The 23,337-nt window shown below is 42.0% G+C and overlaps 1 protein-coding gene across 4 annotated transcripts in view; it reads right to left on the bottom strand.

Annotated features, from left to right (window-relative positions):
- Positions 1-7,837: 7,837 nt before the first annotated feature.
- The window catches only part of LOC101877379 (cytosolic phospholipase A2 beta), a 29,458-nt gene continuing 13,958 nt past the window's right edge, over positions 7,838-23,337 (bottom strand). For all 4 annotated transcript variants that reach the window (XM_005143954.4, XM_031044499.2, XM_031044500.2 and 1 more), the window contains 13 exons: positions 23,048-23,175; positions 22,815-22,925; positions 22,153-22,190; positions 21,140-21,275; positions 20,063-20,199; positions 19,577-19,799; positions 18,858-18,975; positions 17,666-17,803; positions 16,431-16,535; positions 15,669-15,854; positions 12,480-12,646; positions 11,640-11,826; positions 7,838-9,081 (listed from right to left, as the gene is read on the bottom strand). In XM_005143954.4, the coding sequence (XP_005144011.2) occupies positions 8,837-9,081; positions 11,640-11,826; positions 12,480-12,646; positions 15,669-15,854; positions 16,431-16,535; positions 17,666-17,803; positions 18,858-18,975; positions 19,577-19,799; positions 20,063-20,199; positions 21,140-21,275; positions 22,153-22,190; positions 22,815-22,925; positions 23,048-23,175 (1,919 nt within the window). In that variant the 3' untranslated portion in view covers positions 7,838-8,836. The remainder of the gene's footprint in view (positions 9,082-11,639; positions 11,827-12,479; positions 12,647-15,668; positions 15,855-16,430; positions 16,536-17,665; positions 17,804-18,857; positions 18,976-19,576; positions 19,800-20,062; positions 20,200-21,139; positions 21,276-22,152; positions 22,191-22,814; positions 22,926-23,047; positions 23,176-23,337) is intronic.

The following is a 23,337-nucleotide window of genomic DNA, read 5'->3' as shown; positions in this document are numbered from 1 at the left end:
GAAGACCACTCTGCAACTTTGTACTGTGAGGGTCCCCTTTCATTTTCCTGTTAGCTAGGCTGTTAGCCTCCAGGCTACCTCAGCCCAGCTTCTAGCCGTCAAAGCAGGGATAAGGAACTGGAACAAATCAGGATGAAAACTTGGGCAATAACACTATGACATTGCTAAATCAAGTGGATGGGTTTGTTGAACTGAATCTTTTCCTACAGAAGGCAGACAGGACCTTTTTGACAGACAGACATGTGCACACCCATACACATGCCTGCACATGCATGTACTTGTGTGAGGAGACACCCATGTTCCAAATTCGTCATCCCACCAGCGATCCTGTATTAGTTGTACTTTTTCAGTAGCTAAGACTGAGGGCCAGAGTGTAAAGATGAGACCCCAAACTAGGCACTGAGCCCAGTTAGAGACATAACTTTTATATATATAGCATACAGATATATGTCTCTTAAAAGGTCTTTACTGTGAAATAGAAACACGGCCTTTTTCAGGGATTTTTCTGGATAAAACGGTCTCATTCCTTTCACAACACTTTGTGGCATTGGGAACTAGAGGGCAAATCCAAAATATAAACAGAGAAATGATCATCTCATCACAGTGGAAGCAATGCAGAAAAGAGCTGTCAGCATTTTCAGACATTGAACTGTAACAATGCAGGTGGTCAGGGCTGCAGGCCTGTGAAAGATTTCAGTCTTGAAATTCTTTGAGCTTGATGTTGACAAATGAGAGGAAATACATGTTGTCATGAGTCTGTACCTCACTCCCAGGGATCATCAGTTGTGCCAAACTGCATTACTGTGGTCTTAGATGAGATCAAGCTAAGAATAACTGCAACTTGATTCCCAGTCTCCACAGATGAAAGACGGTTGCACTTTATGCTTTGTCTCGTGGTATTTTCCTGCTCTGTTTTTGACTTGAGGTGCTGATGTAAAGGACCCATTAAATGAACTGCACCCTGTTAAGGGTGTCTTCAGTGTAACAGATTTGTTTGTAGTGCTCTGAATGGCACTCTGCAAAACCACAGCAACTGAATGTAAGCAGTAACCTCACTCCGTGGTCCAATAAAAATGCCTTGGCAGCCACCTGAGCATCACTGCTATGAAGAAGGCAAAGAAGAGAACAACTATTTCCTAACACAACAAATTTCTCAGGGTTTGTCAGATTCTTGCAGGGAAGACATTCACCCTTCCAAAAGTGATTCACACACTGAAAATGCAAAATGCCAGGGGATTAAATCACGGAGTGTAAATCTTTCTGCATCTGCCAATATATCAATGTACTTTCTGCTTTTCCACTGTAAATCATAATTGGCAAGAAAAGCAATAATGGAAATCATCATCAGATCTGGGTGGGCTGTGATTTTGGTGGTTAGAGAGGATGAGTTTACTAAGATATAGGCATATTTGCAAATTCTTTTTTGCTAAGGTATAAATACTCAGTTTTCAAGGTAATTTCTGCATTGTTTCAAAGGGTTTCATCTACCACAATAATGAGCAAATAAAGAAGTAAACATCCCTTTTTCCACTTGCCAGAGGAGTGGGAGGGTAGGGCTTGAAAAAAGTAGCTGATGAGCTAGAAGCCTGTCATATGTAGGCATTTATTGCATTATTGCAAATGTTAATTGAAGAATGAGTAGGGTTTGGCTTTCCAGGTATCCACACCCACAGGTAAGCTGGGGCTCATCAGTCATTAAAGGGGCAAGCTCTTAGAACATTTTAGATTGTAGTGTAGGTTTCTCCTAGTAGGAGAAATGCAGTTGTGTCCTGATCTTACCAGCTGGATTGTCCAGTCCTTGTGCTTTTACCACATCAGGCTTCCCAAAGCAGAAGCTTCTTGTGCCGTGTGATTCCAAATGAGGACTCTATCCACCTCCATACAGCTTTTGCTTCTCATCTCCATAAATCTACATTGCAAGTCCTGTGTCCCTGCCAGCACACTTAGTCCTGGCACTGCAGTGCTCTGAGAAAGCAGCTTAGGTGGCTCAAGCTGTTGCTTCCCTCAAGGCATAAGCTACCATTGCTCAATAAGACTGTAATAACCACCAGCTGCTGAAAGTGTGGCTCTGTAGCTGGGATGAATGGGAGGCATTTCAACATTGTTTATCCCGGAGGACCTTTCCCAGCAAAAGCACTAACAGGGCTGGGAGAAGGTACACACTGTGCTCTACAGGAACATTAGAACTCCCCTGGAAACCCAACAGCAAGAAGGGGATAGTGCACTCAAGGTAAACTTACCAGACTTACTTTGACTGTCTATCTGTCTGTCTCCTGCCTCTGCCGGCTGTCAGGAATCAGCTAGGAGCAAACTGAGCCAGTGCCATGTAGCTGTATCTCAGGCAGAGCTCAGTTTGGCTTTCCAGTCTTCACCTGGTTGTGCTCTGTGTTTGGATACTTGATTCTTCTCCCTCCTGCAAATAACTCTTTTTACCTTCAGGAACTGGTTTATACCCCAGGAATGTGGTTTATATTTTCTGTTAACAATGTCATTAGCATTATTACAACTGCTGCTTCCATATGCCCCTGGGTCTTTTGAGGTTCTGCCTGGATTTGTCACACTGGCAATTTGTCATTACATACAGTTACAGTTTTATGCTACTTGTAGTACGCATCCCAAGTAATCAGTTGTGAATGCTTGAAGCAGATAGATGGCTAAAACCCTTGCCCAAAGTATCTTACTGCCTGAATAGACTATATTGGCATTAGCATTAAGAGTCCCGGCCACATACCTAAACTCTTCCACAGCAGCACTATCGCATGAAGCTCTATGCTGTTTCTGGGAGGGAGGACTCTTCCTCTCTCCTCTGATACAGAGCAGTAAATTGTTCTAAGGCTTTAGGAAAACTGTTGTGTGCTTAAATACAAGGAGTCATAGGGTTGAAATGAGTTAAATGTCTTTTAGAAACTTCCAACAGGGAAATCCAGGCTACATATACATCATCGCTCCAGTCCTGGTTCCTACAGAAAGGCAATTCATGGCAACTATTGTTCTGGGAGGGTGAAAGCCAGAATATACAGATTTTGTTCCTCCAAGTACTCTGAGCAAGTGAAATGAAGAAACTCAGAGAGATGCCAAGCAAGCAAGTCCCTCCTTCCCATAACCCAAAAGAAAACCCTATGTGTCTAATATAATTCCATGTTTATGAGTATTATTTTTTCTCCAGAGCACTTTTATGAGCCTTAAGCTTTCCTACTTCCCCAAGCAAGCTCTGCAAGCACAGCAGCGAGCTCTTCTCACTATCCAGTGCCCTAAGTCCTGCCCAGGCCCAGTACATCCTTGTCCCTGGAGGACTCCACCAGACATGGGTCAGTCCTAGGGCACGTTACTAGCATCAGTCACAACACAGCTCAGCACCCAAAATGACTGAAAATGATGACAGGGCCAATTTATCAGGATTGTTTGTACCTTGATGATTAGACAGGTTTGGTTGTTTTGGGAAATGGAGGGGTCTGACCTGGAACGCATGTTAGTCTTTCTTTCCTTTCCATTTACCTCCACAAAACCAAGTTGTCTGCACATCAGGGCTGCCCCAGGTCATTTTTCTCTTCAGTGCTCCTGTCTGAATGGTGCATTAGCAGCATGCTATACCTGGCAACCTTCAGCAGCTGTGGAAAGCCTCCTTTTTCTTCAAGAGGGGAAAATCTGGTGATTAGTGTGAGGTTAGAAATGTAGCTTTTCCCCTAGAGCAGAGGCATGACTGCCAGGAAGAAGTCCAGGCCTAGAAGAAAAGCATTCAGCACAGGGCTGCTGCTGGCTTTGTATTTTACTGTGCCTTAGCCTGGGTAGGCAAGAGCATTCAGATGGGATTCTTGTCTTCATGTACTTTAAATCCTTCTACCTGAGAAGCATAATAACATAGGCAAGCAGCAGGCAAGCAATTAAAGCTGAGCATGTGTTTTTGTGCCAAGACCAAACACTCTCACACCTGGTGGTCCATCCCCCTGCAATGGGCTTGTAGAGAGCAGGTTTCAGCTGTGATTCTGAAATGGCTTTTTTCACCAACTGGAATGAAGCAGAGCCAAGCCAAAAGGGACATAGAGAGCCTCCTGGAGCACCTCAAAGTGACATGGCAGTGAGATTGTTCACCTAAGACACAAACTCAAGTGCTGCCATGCCAGACATAGCCCAAGCTCCTGAGGCTAATGAAGGAGTGACCAGATGAACCCATGGGGTGAGAGCTGGTTAGACCTATTTGTGCTTACATACTTATCTACTGATGCAAGCATTTGGATCTTAGGCACAATTTGTTAAGGTGTGCTGCAATCATGAGGAAGACTATCCTATTTTTCCCTACTTGTCTCTGAGCCAAAGAAAAGTTAGCTGGCATGAAGCTGGGGAGGAATGACATTTCAGCAGGACAGTTGGTGACTGGGGGCTCTTCCCTGGCAAGTGGAGCCTAACGCTTCAAGTCCTTAACTGCTTGGACAAGGACTTCAGCCTTGGCCCATTTTCAGCTAAGGATCTCTTTGTTTGCAGTCTTCTCTGCATTTTCCAGTGGGAGGGAAGTGCATAACACCAAGTGCATGTAAATACTTTAAGGGTACATGCAACATCCAGAGTTCAGGTTTGTGTACAGGCTGACTCAGATCAGTCACTCACATCCAACAAGGTGATCTAATCATTGGACATAATCTCATCTGCTGCATCTCTGCTGGAGCTGTTGCCTGTCACAAAGAATACAGCAAAGTGATGGGAAGCTGGTGCATTTTCCTTTATTGCTTCTAACTGCTTTTACACAAAAATTAAATCTTTCTGTTTTTCAACTTAGGTATTTTAAACTCACCATTCAATTCATTACAGTAAAGTTCAGTGAAAGGCAAACTTCTGTACACATTTAAATGAAATCACAAAGAGGAGAATAAAGCTGTGCCTTGGCTGTGGCTCAGTACAGCTGCTATCCTGCCTTCCTTTGTGCCATTCCATTGAAGAGGGTTTTACTGCAGGAGGTAGAGTTTGTTCCATACTTATTTCCAGGCTCTCAATGCATTTGTAAACCAGAATATCTTCTCTTTAATGTTTTCACCCATTCTTGAAAACAGTCAATGCCCTACAAAGTGCTCAGCAGGCATCTAGCATAAATAGTGCTAATACAGTCAGCAAAGATGTAGTCTCGTGTTCAAGTACATAAAGACTTTCATAGGTCTGGTGCTCCTTTGCAATATTTTATTTTTGATTATTATGTTATTGAATAGTTCAAAGACACAAACAAGCTATTACTATAATGAGTAGCTAAGAGTTACAAGAACAAACTTCTCTTTCCTTTGTGTTTGGCAGAAAATAGCAAGCTCCATATCTGTGGAGGGGTTCCAACAAAATGTTCATCTGAAAGCAGTGATCTGGGGTGCACTGTGGATGAGGATTTCACACACATGCATTCATCTCTAGTGGTTAAGCAAACATAACACCAGAACAGTTTCTAAGCATGCCATGTGCCTTTTCACATACACCTTTGTACAGTGAGAGGCAGAGAGACAGCTTTCTCCTTGCAGCACCTGCTTTGGTTTTCATGCACTCCACTCAAACAGCCATTCAACAGCATGTGGCACAAAGCCAGGCAAGACAGGGACAAGGAACAAACATAAAGCCTTTGAGGAACAAACACATTTCAGTGGTCCATTCCCTTAAACTCCATGCACACCTTAAAGGAAAGAAGACCAAGGAGCTGACCTGATCGCAGGTCACTGATCAGCTGTACATCACTGCAGCTCTGCTCAATAGTTCTATGGGTTCCATGCTGTGCAAATCAGCACGTTCTAACGCATAGCCCAAGTGTGTTTTGGCAGACAGCACGTGCCAGCCACATCTTCCTGTCAAACTGCATGGATAAGACTGTGCCAGATGTGGGTCTGTCCACCCTACAGAGTCCCCCAGCAGCCTTTGCCCTCACACCATCAGGCCAGCAACATGCTCCTTCAATGTCATGCTACAAAACCAACCAAAACAACCGAAGAGCCAATCAAATACCATTGTGAAGGGCAATGATACTGCCCTCACATCATTTCAGGGTCTGAAATGCAAAAGTATGTTTTTAAAAACAATTGTTATTTAAGGCTACAGGGGTACAAGGAGATCAAGGAGCATGTGTTTGTCTGCGCCTCTGGGCTGCAAGATAGAACAGCAGTTGCTGGCCCTACTTTAAGTACTGGCACAAGCTTGGGTGACAGTTTTCCTGGCCATGGGAGATCCCACCACCTTCCCTACCCACAGCTACCTCCTTCACTCTACAGCAGGGTTTAACAGTCCTTTAGAAAAGTTATTCTCCGCTGAGTAGGGCTTACCTGAGAACCCAGTGGGGGGTTTGGCTCTTTCACATTTTAGTGGACATTTCTGTTTGCATTAGCAGCGTTATGAGTGCACCAGACATGCTCCAGTTATTAGGTAGATGAGGTAAAATGGTGTTCCTATCTACAGTATGGATGGACGCATAAATTAAAGGCAATCGCATAACACCATTGATGGTCTTGTTCCTAGCTAGATACTGGTTTAGTGTCAAAAGAAATAGCAGTCTATTGTGGAGAATGCCAATGTCCCTGACTGAACTGAGTTCTTTAACCACTGCAGCAGAAAAGCTGCTATTGCTGGGACTCCCCACAAGCTGTTCAGTCCTTTGCACCTTCTGTGTAATACCATGATGCTGGAAGATGCAATCAATAATTTGGAGCCCCAAGTGCACCATCACAGTGAGGGCATGGAGACAAGGCAGCACAGAAGTACTACTCACTTCTTGTCCATTCTTTCTGTTCACCTCCTGGCCAAAGTGAGCAGGGGTCAAGCACCAACTGGCTGTAAGGCCAAGTGCTGAAGCCTGGGTGAATCAGGGTATACCAGGACACAGGACATGGGAGCCTGCAGCCTCTCCACAGTCAAGCTGGAATCAGGTTTTGTTTTGTGCAAGCAGATTGTAGGAATAGGTTTCTTTGTAGGACCAGCCAGGGGAGCATGAAAACAGTGCACACCCTGTGTATGCATGCACACAGCCACATGTGCTTGTATGTGCATCTATCTGCATCACAGCATACTGTGTCAGAATGTACTGCTCTCCTACAGGAAGATAACAGATCCTGTTGGTAGGATTGCCTCTCCTGAGATAGCAGCCTGCTGCCATCTCATCTTTCAACTCAAAATGGCTACTTTTTTCTTGCAGACAGCATCTCATTAGTTCCTATGGCCTGAATTCAGTTGTACAGTTGCATTCCAGCTGTTAAGACTCCTCAGGTTTCACATAGTATTCCTTAGCTCAGTAAATAAGCATTGCACAAGGAATCTTGCTGAGGCGTATTCATTGACATTGCTTGCAGCAGAAGCAGCATTTCACAGATTCAGGGTTCAGTCAATGAAGCCTTTCATAAATGCACTCCCTCTGAGCTTGAATACTGCCTACATATACCAAAAAGGCAGGGCCCTGTTTCTCTTTCTTGGTCTAATTTTGGATTTCAACTAAAACCAATTCTAGATATGAAGTAAATTTCCAACAGAGAAGAAATGTATAAGATTTTCCTTGGAGATCCCAATGAGTATGCTGTGCTTGGATTAAATAAGCCAGAACCAGGTCCAAATCCTTCAGTGCTAGGAAGTCTGGAAACTTCTCTGACTTCTGTGGAGCTCTGTTTCATGCTGCTCAGCATCCTTTCCTTTCAGATTCTGGAGGGCTATTAAGATGTTCCAGGCTCCCAGTTCAATGCAAAGTCTCTCATTGCACTCCAAAGCAAACGAAAACCAGGTGTCATTTTTCCAAACATTTTCCTCCAGCAAAAAGGTGTGATGAAGAATTTCCTTTTCCTTATTTGTGCTCTATTTTAGTGTAGCACCCATTAAAAATACCTTGCCTATGATATTAGGGGTAGAAGACTGTAACAGGAAAAAATCTTCTGGGTGTGAAAATACAATGTCTGTGCATTCTGTGAGTTATGTTATCCTGCATTCAGTTGACATACATAAGGAGCACTAGCTTATGTCTTATTAAATTAACTGTACTTGAGTCTATGGTAATTATTCCCCTTGAATTTCTGGTATCAAAAGCTTGTTTCAGACTTTTGACATTTTAATGCATGAAGGCACTACCCATATAAATCAATATAATCACTCATGCCTTGTGCGGAATTTTTCCTCCAGCTAATGCTCAAAAGCACTGTACTCCCTCTCTGTAGCTAATGTCCTCTCTCCTTGAAATGTAACTGCCCCCCTCATGGCAGTCTGGAGCAGTCTTTCTGTGCCAAGCTCTTGCAGAGGAATGGAAAAAAAAGGAATAATTTCTAAATCAGCAAAGGTAATTGGCCAGACAGAATGCAATTGCTCACGTTGCAGTTTGGCCGTTGTTCACAGATAAATATGACTCTTTGGCCTGACTTCAAAGCTGAGCCCACCAATTCAGTGCAAATTCTAGTTGCTCAGCCCGTCTGAAAATCTGGACATCACTGAATGCAAATGGCCAGGAGTTGCTTTGTAACCAAGCATTGAAAAGACACCGACAATAGGCTCAGGATTGAGGTAACAGGCTCTGAAGAACTATCACTATCACCACCACCATATTGTATAACATCAGGTCGATCCTGGAAGATCTCTGCTAACCAGGACCCTAATATCTTAACAAAGCAAGACCGCAGTGTGAAGCTCTTGTGGTCTGAAAGATTGGGGGAAGGAGCCTAAATAAACCCTTTTGAAAGCCAGGAACTTGAACAAGGCAAGATGAGAAATGTACAGGTTTCCTCAGTTTCTTGCAAATAATGAACACTGTGATGTGTTGTGATGTGACTATGACATGTTGTAATGTGACTGTGATGTGTTGTAGTGTGACTGTTGTTGCCTTCAGTAGGGAACAGTGCAAAAACCCAGCCTAGCGGTATCCAGCTCTAGAGTAGCTGGGGAGATTCCAAGTCCTGCTGCTTCTCCTCCGTTCTACAGCACTCCGGATTGCCTGGAGGAGCAGGTCTTTGTTATTGAGGATGTTGTATGTGCTCAGGTTCACAAGCTTGTCAAAGTTTTCAGATGAGTAAATTAGCCTAATGAGGTAATAGGGTGAGCAGCTGTTATCCAGATTCACTTTGCCTTCCTCCATCTCTGAGAGAGAGCGCTTTACCCCTGCAAAGACAAAAGCCACCACAGTGAGATCAATCTGGAGCACAAAACACATGGTATTGGAGGGAACTGATCTACTTGGCAGAACCTGCCATTAAAAACAGCCTCCAGGAAAGACTGCACCCCTCCAGAGCCTGGAAGAGCCATTCCTGGTCAGCTTTTCCAGCTGCTCTTCCTTGCCCCTCCTGCTAAAGCTCAGACCTGGAAATCCCTCAGCAGGGCTGGCAGGAATTGTTACCTTCCCCCTTGTCCTGCCCCTGCAGACAGTCATTCCCAGACAGTCATTCCTGGGCAGCGTGCCCCTGGGTCCAGATCCTTTCCCAAACCCCATGACTCTCAGACAATCCGCACACCTGGAATACATGTTGGATATTGCCAATACCCACCCCCTCTGTTAGGTCAATTTTTTACTGACAAAGACACCCTAATAACCTCCACCAGGGACTTCAGACTCTGATTTATGCTTCTACAAAGTGTTTAGAGTTACGTTATTTCTTTGTCTCTTTGCAGTCTGAAACAAATACATCCAAATCACAAATGTATTGTGAATAGCCGTCAGCAGGGCTGCAAACAGACTGCTGACCTGTTCCTTATAATGTCTACCAGAATCGCATGAAAATGACACATGAATTTTGCTTGAGACGTAGCAGGTTCTAGTCTAACCTTGTAGTTTCTGGACAGTGTAATCTAATGGTGTTGGGCACAGGCTGTCGCTAGAAGTTGCTGTATTAGAAACGTCCAAGGTTTGCTTCACTGAGCCTCCCAATATTCAGAGAGACATACCGTCTGTGCTACCCACACCCAGATACAGCTGCATCTTCTTCAAGCACACAAAATCACAGTCTGTAACTGCAATGTGAATGAGCACTTCACAAGCTGATTCTGTTTTCTAGAGTTTAAACAGTTAAAAGCAAGATAAATAAGTACCCACATTCCACAAGGTGTCTCTCAGCCATCTAGAAATGAAAAGCTCCACTGTTAAACTTGAAATCCACACAAGCAGCTTGCCAAGGACCTCCCTCCCCAACCACCCACATCAGTTGCAGGCTGTCAGTTTGACTGATGAATCAGCGGCTGCTCAGAGACATGCAGGTGAGCGTCACAGCTCATCAATTTGGTCCTGGAGCCCTGAGAAGCTGCAGCAGCTGCTTTGCTCTACATAATCTCATCCATCTTTCATTCAGGGACAATGTAAAACACCCTTTTTACCTGCTAGTCACTGCTCAATAGACATATCTCACTGTGCATTGCCATTTGGACCATCTCCAGCCTCTACTGAACAAGCCTAGTTTCTTTTACTGGGTACCTCCTCTGTTCATCCAGTTTCTAAATGTGATTTTATTGGTGTATCTCCTACTGCACGTACTCTCTAAACACTCGTGAACTTTATACTAGAAAACGAGCTTTACTTGACCTCCTTTCCTGTTGTTTATAACCTTCTCCAGGTTTTCCCTCAGAAACATCAATTTTGCTGCCGTCCCACCAGGTACCACAGTATAATTTGGGGTAAAGCTGGAAGGAGAGCTAATGCTCTGTCTGGTGTGCTGAGTGAGGGAAAGCAGAAGCTCAGAAAGGTTTGTTGCTGTAAGAGCTTCAGCACAGAGGAAGGTCTCAGATTAAGGAAGTCAGACAGCAAAAGCAATAAGATGATACTGCCTGTTTGATTTTTGCAGAGTAACCCATGAGCTGTTGGAAAACCTAGTCTATGCTGAAGCTCCCTTGTACTAATATGGCCTTTGCTGCTTCATGCCTTCATACAAAGACAACACCAGAAGGCAAATACTCCTGCCCAGGGCCTGCTGGACCTCCACACAGAACTAACCCAACTGCATGAGAGCATGGGAGAAGCAACTAGTGCCCAGCCTGCTTGCTTACTGATAGGTGTTAAAATAGTAGGGGGAGAGTGAGGGAAGAAGCAGCTGGCAGATATTCCAAGTCTCTTATGACTGAGGAAGAATTCTGGCCTTTTTCCCCAACATCTTACCATTGCAAGTACTGCCTTCCCCAGTATGCCTTGTCATGTGAGTTGTGGCTTGAAGCCTTGCTCTGTGTCTTACTCAACACTCAAGCCTGCGTCTTACTCAACATCACTGAGCCTGCTCTGGTTTGCTAACCTGCTTCTTGAGCAGTATATCAAGTCTTATCAGTGGAGACATGGACCTGACTCAGCTATCTTTGTTGCATCATGGTTTACCACATGAGAGATACAGTTTTACCCTGTGAATGTGGGACACAATCCTGGTTGTGGTGGGAAGATTAACATGGCTAGATTAACAGGAAGAGTTGACACCTCCTCCTCTGCCATGGTGGAAATTTACGTACTTTGAGCTGAATGTAAACCCTAAGCCTGTCCTGACAGATGGGTGGGCATGCTCCTTCATGGCCCAGTGAAACAAGTAAATTGATGTGTATGACCATGATGGGTAGGAGACAGAATGGTCTCACTCACATGAAGGCAGTGCCCTCACTTAGAATTACTGCTACAAAGGACAACTGCAATCCATGCTCTGGAAAGACAAATGGCCTGAACTCAACTAGATAGTTTTGCTGACTGAACTTACCAGGCTCTTTGAATTCCTTAAAGGTGTCATTCACCAGGGGGAAATGGATTACTATGGGTGCTCTGGGGTCCTCTGCATCCGAAAACACGTAACATTCCTTTGGGTTCATCTCTTCTTCTTTACTTATCTCCACTTTTGGGAACGGGATTTTTTGTATCTTGCAGTATTTGTATGTCATCTCTAATTGCTGTGGAAACAGAATGTCATTGCCTTAAAGATAATACTAACACAAGAATCAGGTTTACTGAGGTATCATAGAAATACTATGGCAACTTAACTCAGTCCCTAAAATCACTCTCTAATGAATTTGTAGTACAAAGTAGCCGTAGTATAACATTGCACCCTGCCATCACTCACCACAAGTTGGAAGATGCTTCTTACCGCCCATTAAGTTTTATACAGCTAGAGGGAATGACCAAAATCCATGCTTAGAGCTTGTCTTGAGGACAGATCAACAGAGATCAAGGTCATATCTCCAGCAACCAATTGTTCCTGCATTCTCTGAGGATCCTAGAAAGTATATGCTGCAATCCACTATAGAGGAAAAAGCTTAGCAGTTTCTATAGTTCTAGTCCTGGGGGAAGTTTCTTTCCTCCTCCAAGACCTGGTGACTGTTTTGCTCTTGACTATATGATCAAATTTAGAGAACCATTTTCTTAAAAGTATTAATAACACACAAACAGTTTTACCAGGATGGCAAGGAATCATAGAATAGAATCATAGAATAGTTAGGGTTGGAAAGGACCTTAAGATCACCCAGTTCTAACCCCCCTGCCATGGGCAGGGACACCTCACACTAAGCCATGTCACCCAAAGCACCAAGTACGTAACTCTTCTCACCTTGAACACATTCCCCAAGCCATAATCAAGTGAGATAATGACATCTACATTCCTCTCTGGCTTGAAAAGCCCTGCACCACTGGTGTTGATGAAATAGCCAACATCTATCAGGCAAAGGTATTTCTGCAGCGGTGTCAGGTTGTTAGGGAAAGCATCCAGCACAGAGTCTGAAAAACATTTTTAATACAGTTAGTGGTGCATTGGTAGGAAAGGAGGAGTCAGTAAATCTATCTGTGCTAAGGGCAGCCCCTTGGTTGCCCTCAAGACCAGGCTCACCTCCCTCCATAAGGCGAGCCCACAAACGTGGCCTCAGGAGCACTCCCTCCAAACTGCACGTCTGAGCACCTCTGGCCTGTTACCACACTCCCCCAGCACACTCACAGAGGCAGGCTGTGAGGCAGCCAGGCACACAGGTGAGACACAGGCTCCGCTGGCCTCACCGCTGCTCTGGGGAGCGATTTCTCACAGAATACAGAATCTGGCCGATTTTATTTTTTTCCCCTGAGAACTGGGAAAAACAATGCAAACAACACAAACAGTTTCACAGTGCAGCATCAGGTCTAACAAACGCAGTACATCACTATGGTCTGCATTGCTCATCTTTTGCTTTTGCGTTCTCTGCATTAGACTCCTATTGCAGGGTAAGAAACCTGACTTCAACCTGCTTTCATATAAATGATCTTAGCCATGCTGCAAAAACATACCACATCATGCTCACAGCATCACCTACCAACAGCTTAAAATAATCCCCTACCAACAGCTTAAAATATTGCTTGAGTTAATTAAACCTCACATTAACACCAAAAGGAGACAAAAGGGATTATACCAACTGGTAAATTGATATCTATACTCATAAACTTCTCACAGCTCAACTTCTGTTCCTCTGCTTACAACCCCACCAGCCTACCCTGTAGACAGCAAGTCCATTATCGTTCCCCTGGGCCATTTCTAGTCCCATGGAATATGAAACATTTTGCCATGGTTTTAAATATGAAAATAGTGGTTTAAGAGTGTTCCTCAAGTTCATGAAATGAGGGAGCAAAGCACAGAGCAGAGCCCTTGAGCCTTAAATCCTTTGTGCTTAGGTATTTTAAGAAGCTGTTGATCACAAAAATACTGCAGGTAAGTTCCAGCATTTCACTCCTTTCGATCTCTCTGCCTCCTTGGTCTCATTCATGTTAATTTAAACCATGCAGAATAGCTCTAGCTTGTTCCAGGGGCTGGGATGTTTGACAGCAGCTTGAAGTAATAACTCATCTTTTTTCCATTCCCTCACTGTCAGGTCTTCACAAAATTATTTGCTTATATTAGCATTCATGGTTGCTGGGAATTCACAGATTCTGCTGTAATGAGAGACGTTTGCTTGCAGTCCCTCACAGAAACACAGCGTACTTTGCCCTTTTATTTGGCTTGGTGAACAGTTTTAGTTGAAATCCCGTTACCCCCATGTTATTATCACAGAGATGGAACTGTGCAGCATTTTCTCATGGCTGGATATATGAATTAGAAGTAGACATTTCATTGGGAAAGCCTCTTCTTCCATCCCACACCCAAAAAGAGACTTTAAGTCCTGCCTCAGGAACTCCCTTGAAAGCATGAACCCTCTTGTAAATGCATTACACTAATTCCAGGCTTCAAGTTCTCAAATTTCTCACCATGAAAAACAGGCTTTTCACATGGCATTTGAAGTCTCTTGTTTGAATGTGTCAGAAAACCTGAGCTGCAGGGAAGCTTTAAAACATAGCTGTATTCTGGAGACTTCACCTAACATTAGACTGTAATTTCTGTTCATTGAGCTGGCATCTTCTTCTGCTCCTAGAGATCCATACTTGGCTTTAGATTGGTGTGATGCAGATAGCCAAAAGACGATACAAAATCTGCTACGTTTTCCTACTCCAGACATTCAGTTTCCCTTTTCCTACTCCAGACTTCACACTTTTCACCTTTTTTAGTTTATTTTGTGGAATATCTAACCTGAAGTAGGCTTCAGTTTCTCTATGTTCTCTTCCTTCAAATCCTGCTTGAAATCTGCTTTTACAAAATTGCCAGTCAAAAAAATGTAAGGAAAGTGGGTTTTTTCATGCATTTACTGACTGTCAATTTTGTCCCCCATCCACCTTCTTAAGATACTCACTTGCTCCTTCTCTCACCCACCCTTCTTATGCTACTTGCTTTCTCCTTCTCCCACTTGTTTTCTTAGAGCAGACTCTTTAGAATACGGACTTTTTGCTTACTGAACATTTTGAAAGCACTTAGCACACTGCAGGTTCTGCCTTCACCTACAAAAAAGCTCCACCATCTCTTGCTACTGTCAGCAAACCATGTAGCAGTGGCAGCTAGGGGCAAAAAGTGTTGTAACTTGCATGAAATGGGGAAGAGAAAACACAAATTACCAAAGAGAAGGACTCAGAGGAGGCAGAGAGCACACCTTGATAATGTTAATCCAGGAGGGTCCTCCCACACTGCTACCTGCTCATGGGATAAATAGGGATGCTGGGATTGCCGGAAGGTTTCTGATGCACAAAGCTTCAGCTCTGCCACCTTGCTATCATTTCACAGATTGCTTCATAGACTTTGAGGTAAAATTGTCATGACTGTTTACTTTGCCTGCCTGCAGAGCACAGGCCATAGGAAATTGCTGTTGGATTTATACGTGAAATCTACACATTCTACCTGCAGTCTAAACCTATGTGGCTTTAACTCGTTGTTGTTGGATCCTAGTATTTCTGATTCTGAAGAGTTAGAGAGGGGTCTGGATGGATAAATCATCCAGCAGTAATAGCACACATATGGGCAACCACATGTTTGCAATCTGTCCTTTCCTTCATCTGATCCACATAATAACACGCTATTTTATGCTTCCGGTGTTACCTTTGTTTCTTAACCTCAAAGGACTCTACCCTTTCTGAGTCTTTTGACTACTGTACCTAAGCAGTGACAAACTTCCTGTAGAAGAGCATGCTTTGACACAAATAACAGGTATCTTCAGGAGGTGAAAGAGTGACCCATGGAACAGTTCATTTATCTTGTCACTCTTAAGAAACAGACACCATGAACATAGTTCCACCTCAGCAGATTTCCAGACCCTGAGAAAATATCTCTAAACGTGAGATTTCCAAAGTATAATAAAAGAAAAGAAATATCTGAGATGTTACCTGCACACTGCAGCTAACTCTTTGTTGCAGTTACCTTTCCATTCAATAAACTTTCTCTGATGGATATAATCCTTATGAAATTCTAAGCCTCTCAAGAAGTTATGGGACTTTCCCAGAAGTGGACGCTTGGTCATAATGTCTTGGAACATCTCATACAGCTTCCCTGACAAGCAAGAAGGAGGCTCGATGACAGTGATGTCTTCCTCAGGGGAATGCTTTTCTGAAATAGAAAAGAGACTGTGAGAAGAAAACATCAGCAATGGGTTCTGCCAGGCACCTTTACTGGCTACTGCCCATTGACTTCCTGTGGGTCCATTCTCCCCTGCCTTTCCTGCAGTTTGCTTGAAAACATATGTGCATGACCAACCCCTTTTAAACAAAGAGATATCTGGTTTGATTTAAAGCAAGCACAGCTTTTGTCTTTTACTCTTTCAAATGACAGAGTGGCTTTGTACTTTTGCCTGCAAGTAAAAGCTACCCTTCTCATTTGCATTTCTCATTTAGCAGATCAGGAGTAAATTCTAAATGAAAGACATCTGTAAATAGCATGAAGTGTGCATCTCAGTATTTAAAAAAACTATAATAAAAATATTATAAACTAAACTAAGCTAAAATAAAATAAAATTACCATCACATAGTGATCATTCTGATACAGGTGAAAGATCCACTGTGAGGCAACATATCATGCAGCAAGTTTAGGGAGAACATGTGAGAGGTTACTCACAACCTTTCTTAATCCTTCCCTGAACAGGAAGCACTATCTGGTCAAAATACTGATTTCAAAACTCTTTCTTACCTATATCTACCATATCTTTGGCCCATCGTTCCCAGAATTCATTTGAATTTGAGGACCAGTACAAGCCATCCAGCAAATTCCTAGTAAAGATGTTTGTCCAAAGACCTGCAAGTCAAAACACATGGGAAAAATACTGCACCACCACATGTTAAATATTGACTATTACAAGTATCCATATTATTGGATACAAGCTGCATATTATTGGCTCATGTGAAGTGACCCTGTTAGGACACAGATGATCCACTGTATAGTACAGAGTAACAAAATAAGAGGTATCAGTCACCCAAATGGTGTTTTAGAGTTTCAACTGTGCACTTGTGGAAGAAAGCAGGCATTAAAAATGTGGATAAGCGTAAAGCCGTCCTTAAATATATTTATTCTTTACATTGATCTAAGACCCATTTTTTCCTTTCAGGCATGTTTTGTTTCTGTAGAGTTCAACTGGTTCAGGATCAAAATAGAATTGGCTCCATCTGTAAATCTGCTTTTGGAAAAGAAAGAGCTATCCTTTGTCATTAAGCCCTGTGCCAGATACTCACATGAGGCACAAACACAATCTCCAGCAGTCTTCACAGTGTAAGAAACACAGTTTTTGTTTCCACTGGATCCTTGGTTTTGGGATCAAAAGCTAAAATTCTGGCAAGGATTTAAAATCTGCCTGGGCAGATGGATTCCTTTGACTTTTCTCCTTTTCTTTACCTTTACAGGCAGAACAGCTAGTCAAAGCAGTCATGGGGGGTTAAAAGCACTTCCTTCATCCTTACGGTAGGGAAGATTAGTGACAGACACCATTCTCAACAGACAAAGCTCTCATGGTTCTCACCTTTCTGGGTTGTTCTACATGTTCATGTTCTACATGAGTTAATGTTTTATTTTCAGTTCCTTCCAATTCTAGCTCACCAATGCATTGTCTAGAAATGAAGTTGAACAGTTGGTGACTCCTCAGGGAAGAAAGGCTTATTATTCACTCAACTTGCGTTCTCCACCTTCTTGTTTGGTTCAGAAAACAGAAAGGGGAACCATGCTGCAACTCTCCCAAATCCACCCAGGTTAAAACAGAGGACAGGAGGAAAGAAGCTTTACAGCAAGCAGCCGTGTACAAAAGGGGTAAAAAGACCCTTGAATCAAGACCTAGTGAAGACTTTCTGGCGAGGACTGTTGTATACAGACCAGTGGCTAGCTAGTATGATGCTTTCTACCATGCTGTGATTTAATATACTGCACTACTAGGTCACCTTCCAGATAGCAGATTCGAGATTCTGGCAGCTTCTTCACTCGCCTTCCCATGAAGAACTCACTGTCAAAGTATTCTGAAGGAATCGAGGCTCCATATTTTGGTATGGACACCTCGTAAGGAGAGAACTCTGTCCACTCTACAAAAGAATTGACACATAACATATTTAATGGAATAAAAGTAAGGAAACAAAACCTTCCCCTGTGGATGAAGCTATCCGTGGGCTCATTAGACCTTACTTGTCTCAGCAGTTCTGAACTGTCAGTAACGTTGTATTGCAAACTACACTGTCTAGTTTCATGCAAAACTGAGGGATAATTTGCATACAAAAAGAACTAACTTTTTCACCTCAGAATGAATCTAACATTAGCTTCAAAAGCTAATATATATATTCTTATATAAAGATTCTGGGATCCCACTTGCTCTCTAAATGAAGAGCATCAAATGTACAACATGCAAGCATGATCCAGCCTGCAAGGAATGACTGGCATTAAACCTCTACTAACCCAAACCTGTCAGCCTACATGATATAATAAAACAGCCTGAAGACACATCAGCACCAAACTAGAAAGTATCACAGTGTGAATATGGCCGTGCACTTTCCTGACTCATGCTGTCTTGTTCATGTATTGCAGTAGAACAGTAGCTATAAACCAAACCAAATGTAAGCACTAACTGTTCTTTTTCTTTCCAGTATCTGCCCATTTTAATACCTTTTGTTGAATGTTGTCTGTGTCCATTTAATTGTGGTCATATCACACCCATTACAGCAATCATATACCAATCCTTTTTCATACTTCAATCAGTGTAATATTTAGGGCAGTGAAAATTATGTTTCACAGCACCTCTATAAACTAAGGAACCATCAAAACCATTTTATAGGTGTGGATGAAAGGCAGGAAAAGACCAAATGATTTGCTAACACTCACTCACAATGTCTGTGGCAAAACTAGAACTTCAGCCCAGCTCTTCAGAAACGCCCTGCTTGTGCCTGAGGGTGTCATACAGCAGATCTGCTCTTTGTAATCAACATCCATCAGTTTCCAAAAAAGACATTTTATTAAAAGATTAATACCAAGTCAGGGCAAGCAACAGATTTTCTTCTTTTCTTCTACACACACACACAACTCCTTCCTCCAAATTCTCTTTGTCCCATCTTAGAGTCAGAAAAAACTCTAGGAATGAATACTTACCTCTAAATCTGAATGTACTGAACTTTTCCTCTTTCACATTGAGGACTGAATAGAAAGGCAATGGGTTTTGTCCATGCTCCAAAGCTTTGCGCTGATCTGTGAGTTTGTACTTTCTTGGCTAATCAGATAAAAAAAAAAAACAACACAGTAAACCTCTGGAAGAGCATAAGGCAAAAAAACACCAATGCAATCTATCTGGGCACAGATAGACTGTAAATGTTTTACAACCCAGAGGAATCTGTGAGTCACATTTTTATAAGAGACTTCTTCCTTCATGTTCCTGCACTTTCCTTCCTGGTTGTTTTTTTGATTCCTTTTGATTTGTTTTTCATTAACATCAAAGTGCCTTGATTGCGTGCATCTCACAGATCTTTCCTAAGGCTGAGACTAATATTCACATGAGGACAGATTACTCTAGTTCTTAAGTGTCCAACTAAAACAGACTTCAAAAGACCTGATTTTTCAGGGTGGGATTGCTCAGTTATTTCTGCAAGTTTTCCTACTAGTTGTTAGCTGTTGGGTACCCTTAGCACAGAGGCACTTTCAAACCATTATCTACCATGGAAAATCCTGGCTACAAGATCCTTTGTTATTGTTTACAAATCACACTGGGATTCACTTTGGATTTGTTCCATACAGTGTGTCATGCCCTTTAAATGTAAAGCTCTGAAGAAAATTACTGGATATTTCCCAAATGTGTGGTAGGACCATGCACATACCCGTTCATGTAGAAACATTTCCTGAACAAGGGACCACAGAGTTGTAAAAGATGACACATGTCCTGCTTTTGCTCTTTCAGCAAGTTCCTTGTGATAATACTTCAGATGTTCTATAGACATAAGGTTGAGCTTGCATTTTGTCACTTGTTCTTTTACTGCCTGAAGTGGCCCCTCTAGAGACTTCTGTGACCAGTCAGCATGCTCATACAGGTCTGCTAGGGTCCTAAAGAACAGAAATATGGGAAAATAATCCATTTAGATGTGTTGTTCTGGAAAATTACTATATTGACCCAACCACTTTCATCAAAAGAGAGAATTGACAAGTGTAAGCTGAAGTTGTGATTGAGAGTCAACAGTAATAGCTTTACCAGGGAATTACATTCACTTATTAACAATGTAAGGCTTTGAAAGAGAGGCATCTCTCTCGCTGTGTAGAAATGCAGTCTAAGAGTCATTCCAAATACAAATCTCATTTGCTATACACACCATGTCGAGCCAGAAGCCCCAGTGACGTAGGTAACACAGTCCAACAGATTAAGCTTCTGGAGAGCTATGAGGTGGCCAAACATAGCTGACATTGCTCTGAGGCCTCCGCCTGTTGCCATAACAGCTATTACTGGGACCTGTTCAAAACATAAGTATTGTCTTCAAAAAGTTACTCACTTGCCTACATGGACAAGCTAATTACAGCTCTTAATTTCCTCAGGGGACTTCTTTGGAGGACAATGAAATTAAAGCAACATTCTGCCAGCCTTTACCTGTACCTTCTTTAAATTAACCTCTAGATACTCAGTGGGTTCCCTTAACCCTAAAGCTTGGATGAGTTTGGATGATTTTGAATATACAATGAATTTCATCTTTCCTTCCCCAGCTTCTTCTTTATAATTGGAATTGCAATGATTAATAACAGATAATGATATGATTTTATTATAAATAACAAAACCTGCAATAAGTGTAATTAAGAATGGATTTAAGTTCAGAAAAAAAATATATCAAGTAGACAAAATTATTCTTTGGAGAACATCTATTTAACAAATATTATTCCAGCAAGAAAATCATGTTCACTTAAAATTCGCCCTGGATCTTGGCAGCAAAACATTTCAGCTGGAGTTTGTTATAAATGTTCTTTCTCCACCCTAAAGAATTTTGACTTTTTGTGAAAGTCTAAAGAAGGGACATGACAGTGATTTCATAAATATCTATGTGAGGTAAATTTCAAATACTCCTGTTTTCCTGCTTGGTTTGGGTTGTCTCACTAGGCTGTATCTGACACAATGTACAAACACCTCATATCTTGTTGACCCACTGCATCACACTGTTGGAAGCTCTGGCTTTGAACATTATGTCCTTCAGAATTTGACCTATGGAGAAGAATGGAGGCATGAATAGCTGAGCTGAAATTTTAGATTAATATGGGTATGCCACAATGAGAACTTGTTCTGCTGTCATTCACGTCAACGGGGTTGTCATCAACCTGCAAAAACTACTAGGAATTTTGTGGGGAGATGTGCCAATCCTAACTGAACAGACCCACACCCCAAGCTTGGATTCCAACTCACAAACCTCGTGTCCATGTAGATCTCTTTCCAGATGAAGCACCCTTTTCAGGGCACTGGCAACCACTCTCTTCCTTTTTAGCAAGAATTCTTGCTCTTCTCGGCATAAATCATAGCCTAAGCGCACATCTAGTTTTTCTGTGCTGAAACAGAGGCATGGGAATGGTGTTTAGAATGTACATGAATCTATTTTCAACAACTGCAGTCAGCAAAATACCATAAAAAACGTGATTCACTGTTCAGATTTAGAGACAGAAATCCACCTTCCAGTTTTAAGGAAATAACTGCTTTGCTTCTACATGGTCTCTATTCTCTAATGTTTCAATGCAGGTTTTACTGCCAGCTAAGGGTAGCAAATATGAAAAAAGAAAGGTTTCTTTGTGTCTTTATAAGCCGAATCCTTTCTATTTCTGCTTCACATAATTTCTAAGCAAAAGGTGACTTGAATCTAACAAGGTCTTTCCTGGGGACTTGTACCACGGATTTATACAGAAAAAGTACAATGAAAAATATAGTCATATAATTTTGGTTTATGTGTTGTCTGTCTCATTATTTTACAGTACTTTTCATCTTCCCTAGCTTGTGCCTCTTTTTACTGATATCACCAGAGCCACAAATCTGTTTATGAGCACCTGTGTGGTTTGAGTAATGTATGGGCTCTGAATGTTTTGCTTATTTCAAATTCCTTTTTCCCTTTGCCTTCCTGCTTCTGTGTCCCTTTTGAAGAGCCCTTCAATCTCAGTCTGGTTCTTTGATGCAAAGGACACTGAGTGACTAAGTTCCTCACTGTTTGAAATTCTCATAGCTTGGTGGGGGTTTTCTGCATCTTGGTGTGACTCTTTTGCCCCAAGGACATTTAACTTTGATCTGTTGTGGTGACTTTAATGGTAACTTAATTATCATAATAGTTTGCCTCTAGTCATGTGCATTCTTTGTATCTAAGTAAAGGACACTCTGTTCTAGAAGTCATAGTTCAAAGAGCAATAAAACCTCTGGAGAAAAAGAACCCAGTCCTCTTACCAATCATTTAGTTGGAGGTACAAATACAGTGGCACATTCTGTAAAGGAAAAATTGAAAGCAGGAATGTGAATCACTGGGAAAAAGAGAAGTTTGAAATCCTGACTTTTAGTGCTACCTGGAATACCCCACCACTACCACCCTGCATTAAGTTCTTTGCAAAACTATATTGGGAAAGAGAAGGAAAGCAACTAAACACCAGTTACAATTATGACTGTACCCACAAGAACATAGCAGCAGAGGGTTGGTATAGATGATCTTTAAGGTCCTATCCAACCTAAACCATTCTGTGATCTGAATTGGTCTCCAAGGGTAAGATTTAACTCACCTAACTTTAGCCATCTTAAATGTAGGTATATGGACTGAGCTAACCATCCAAGCTTGATAAAGAGCACTGGGGCTTCCCAAAGCCTTGCTAGGAGTACTGAATATTCATCTTTAACTGTGTAAGGACAGCATCTCAAACTGACCAGGATGAACTCCCAATTATGGATTTTATTGAAAGAAAATTTGTATTTCACTAGAAAAAAACCTTTTTTTCAGAGAAAACTTGCATTTACACAATTCTCAAACTTAGGAATTTATTCTTTTCTTTAAACATTTTGGTGTTAAATACTTAGGGGTACTCTTCTCTCAAAAAAAGTATAAATGGTGAAGCACTTACATTTCTTACAGGGAGGGTTATTTTCACTTTATATCCAACAGGGAGAAATTTCAGTGGAACTGTTAAGGTGTCACTTAAATTGCTATCCTCATATTCCTTATCAGAAACTTTCTACAGAGAACAAAAAAACATGGGGTTTATTCACAGAATAGAAACAATTCAATTCTTTACTGTTTTGGTGACAATGAAAAGAGCAAGCAGGATGAACAGTGGTACTGTACAGCCTCCATTACCTGCAGCCTGATTTTCAGAACTGGCTCCCAAGCCTTCACGCAATGGAAGTAGAAAGTGTCTTTGTCCTCTGTAGTTTTCTGTATTCTCTCATGAGATTCAGGCACGGTAAGCACGAGATTTTTACCCTCTAGGGAGAAGAGGTTTTTTTTTCAGAGAATAATAACGTTGTTCAAGCAAAATAGCCAGCATAGTCAGCAAACTATTCTGGAGTCATTCTCTGTGGTAACTGTGTAAGATGCCACACTGGCAAGTCTCCTACAGCACAGAAACTGGCCTTTACTGTAAAGCC

Source organism: Melopsittacus undulatus, chromosome 4, assembly GCF_012275295.1.
Source record: "Melopsittacus undulatus isolate bMelUnd1 chromosome 4, bMelUnd1.mat.Z, whole genome shotgun sequence".
In the NCBI taxonomy this organism is placed as follows: domain Eukaryota; kingdom Metazoa; phylum Chordata; class Aves; order Psittaciformes; family Psittaculidae; genus Melopsittacus; species Melopsittacus undulatus.
The sequence above is the reverse complement of the archived record's forward strand: the minus strand, read 5'-3'. Positions and strand labels throughout refer to the sequence as shown.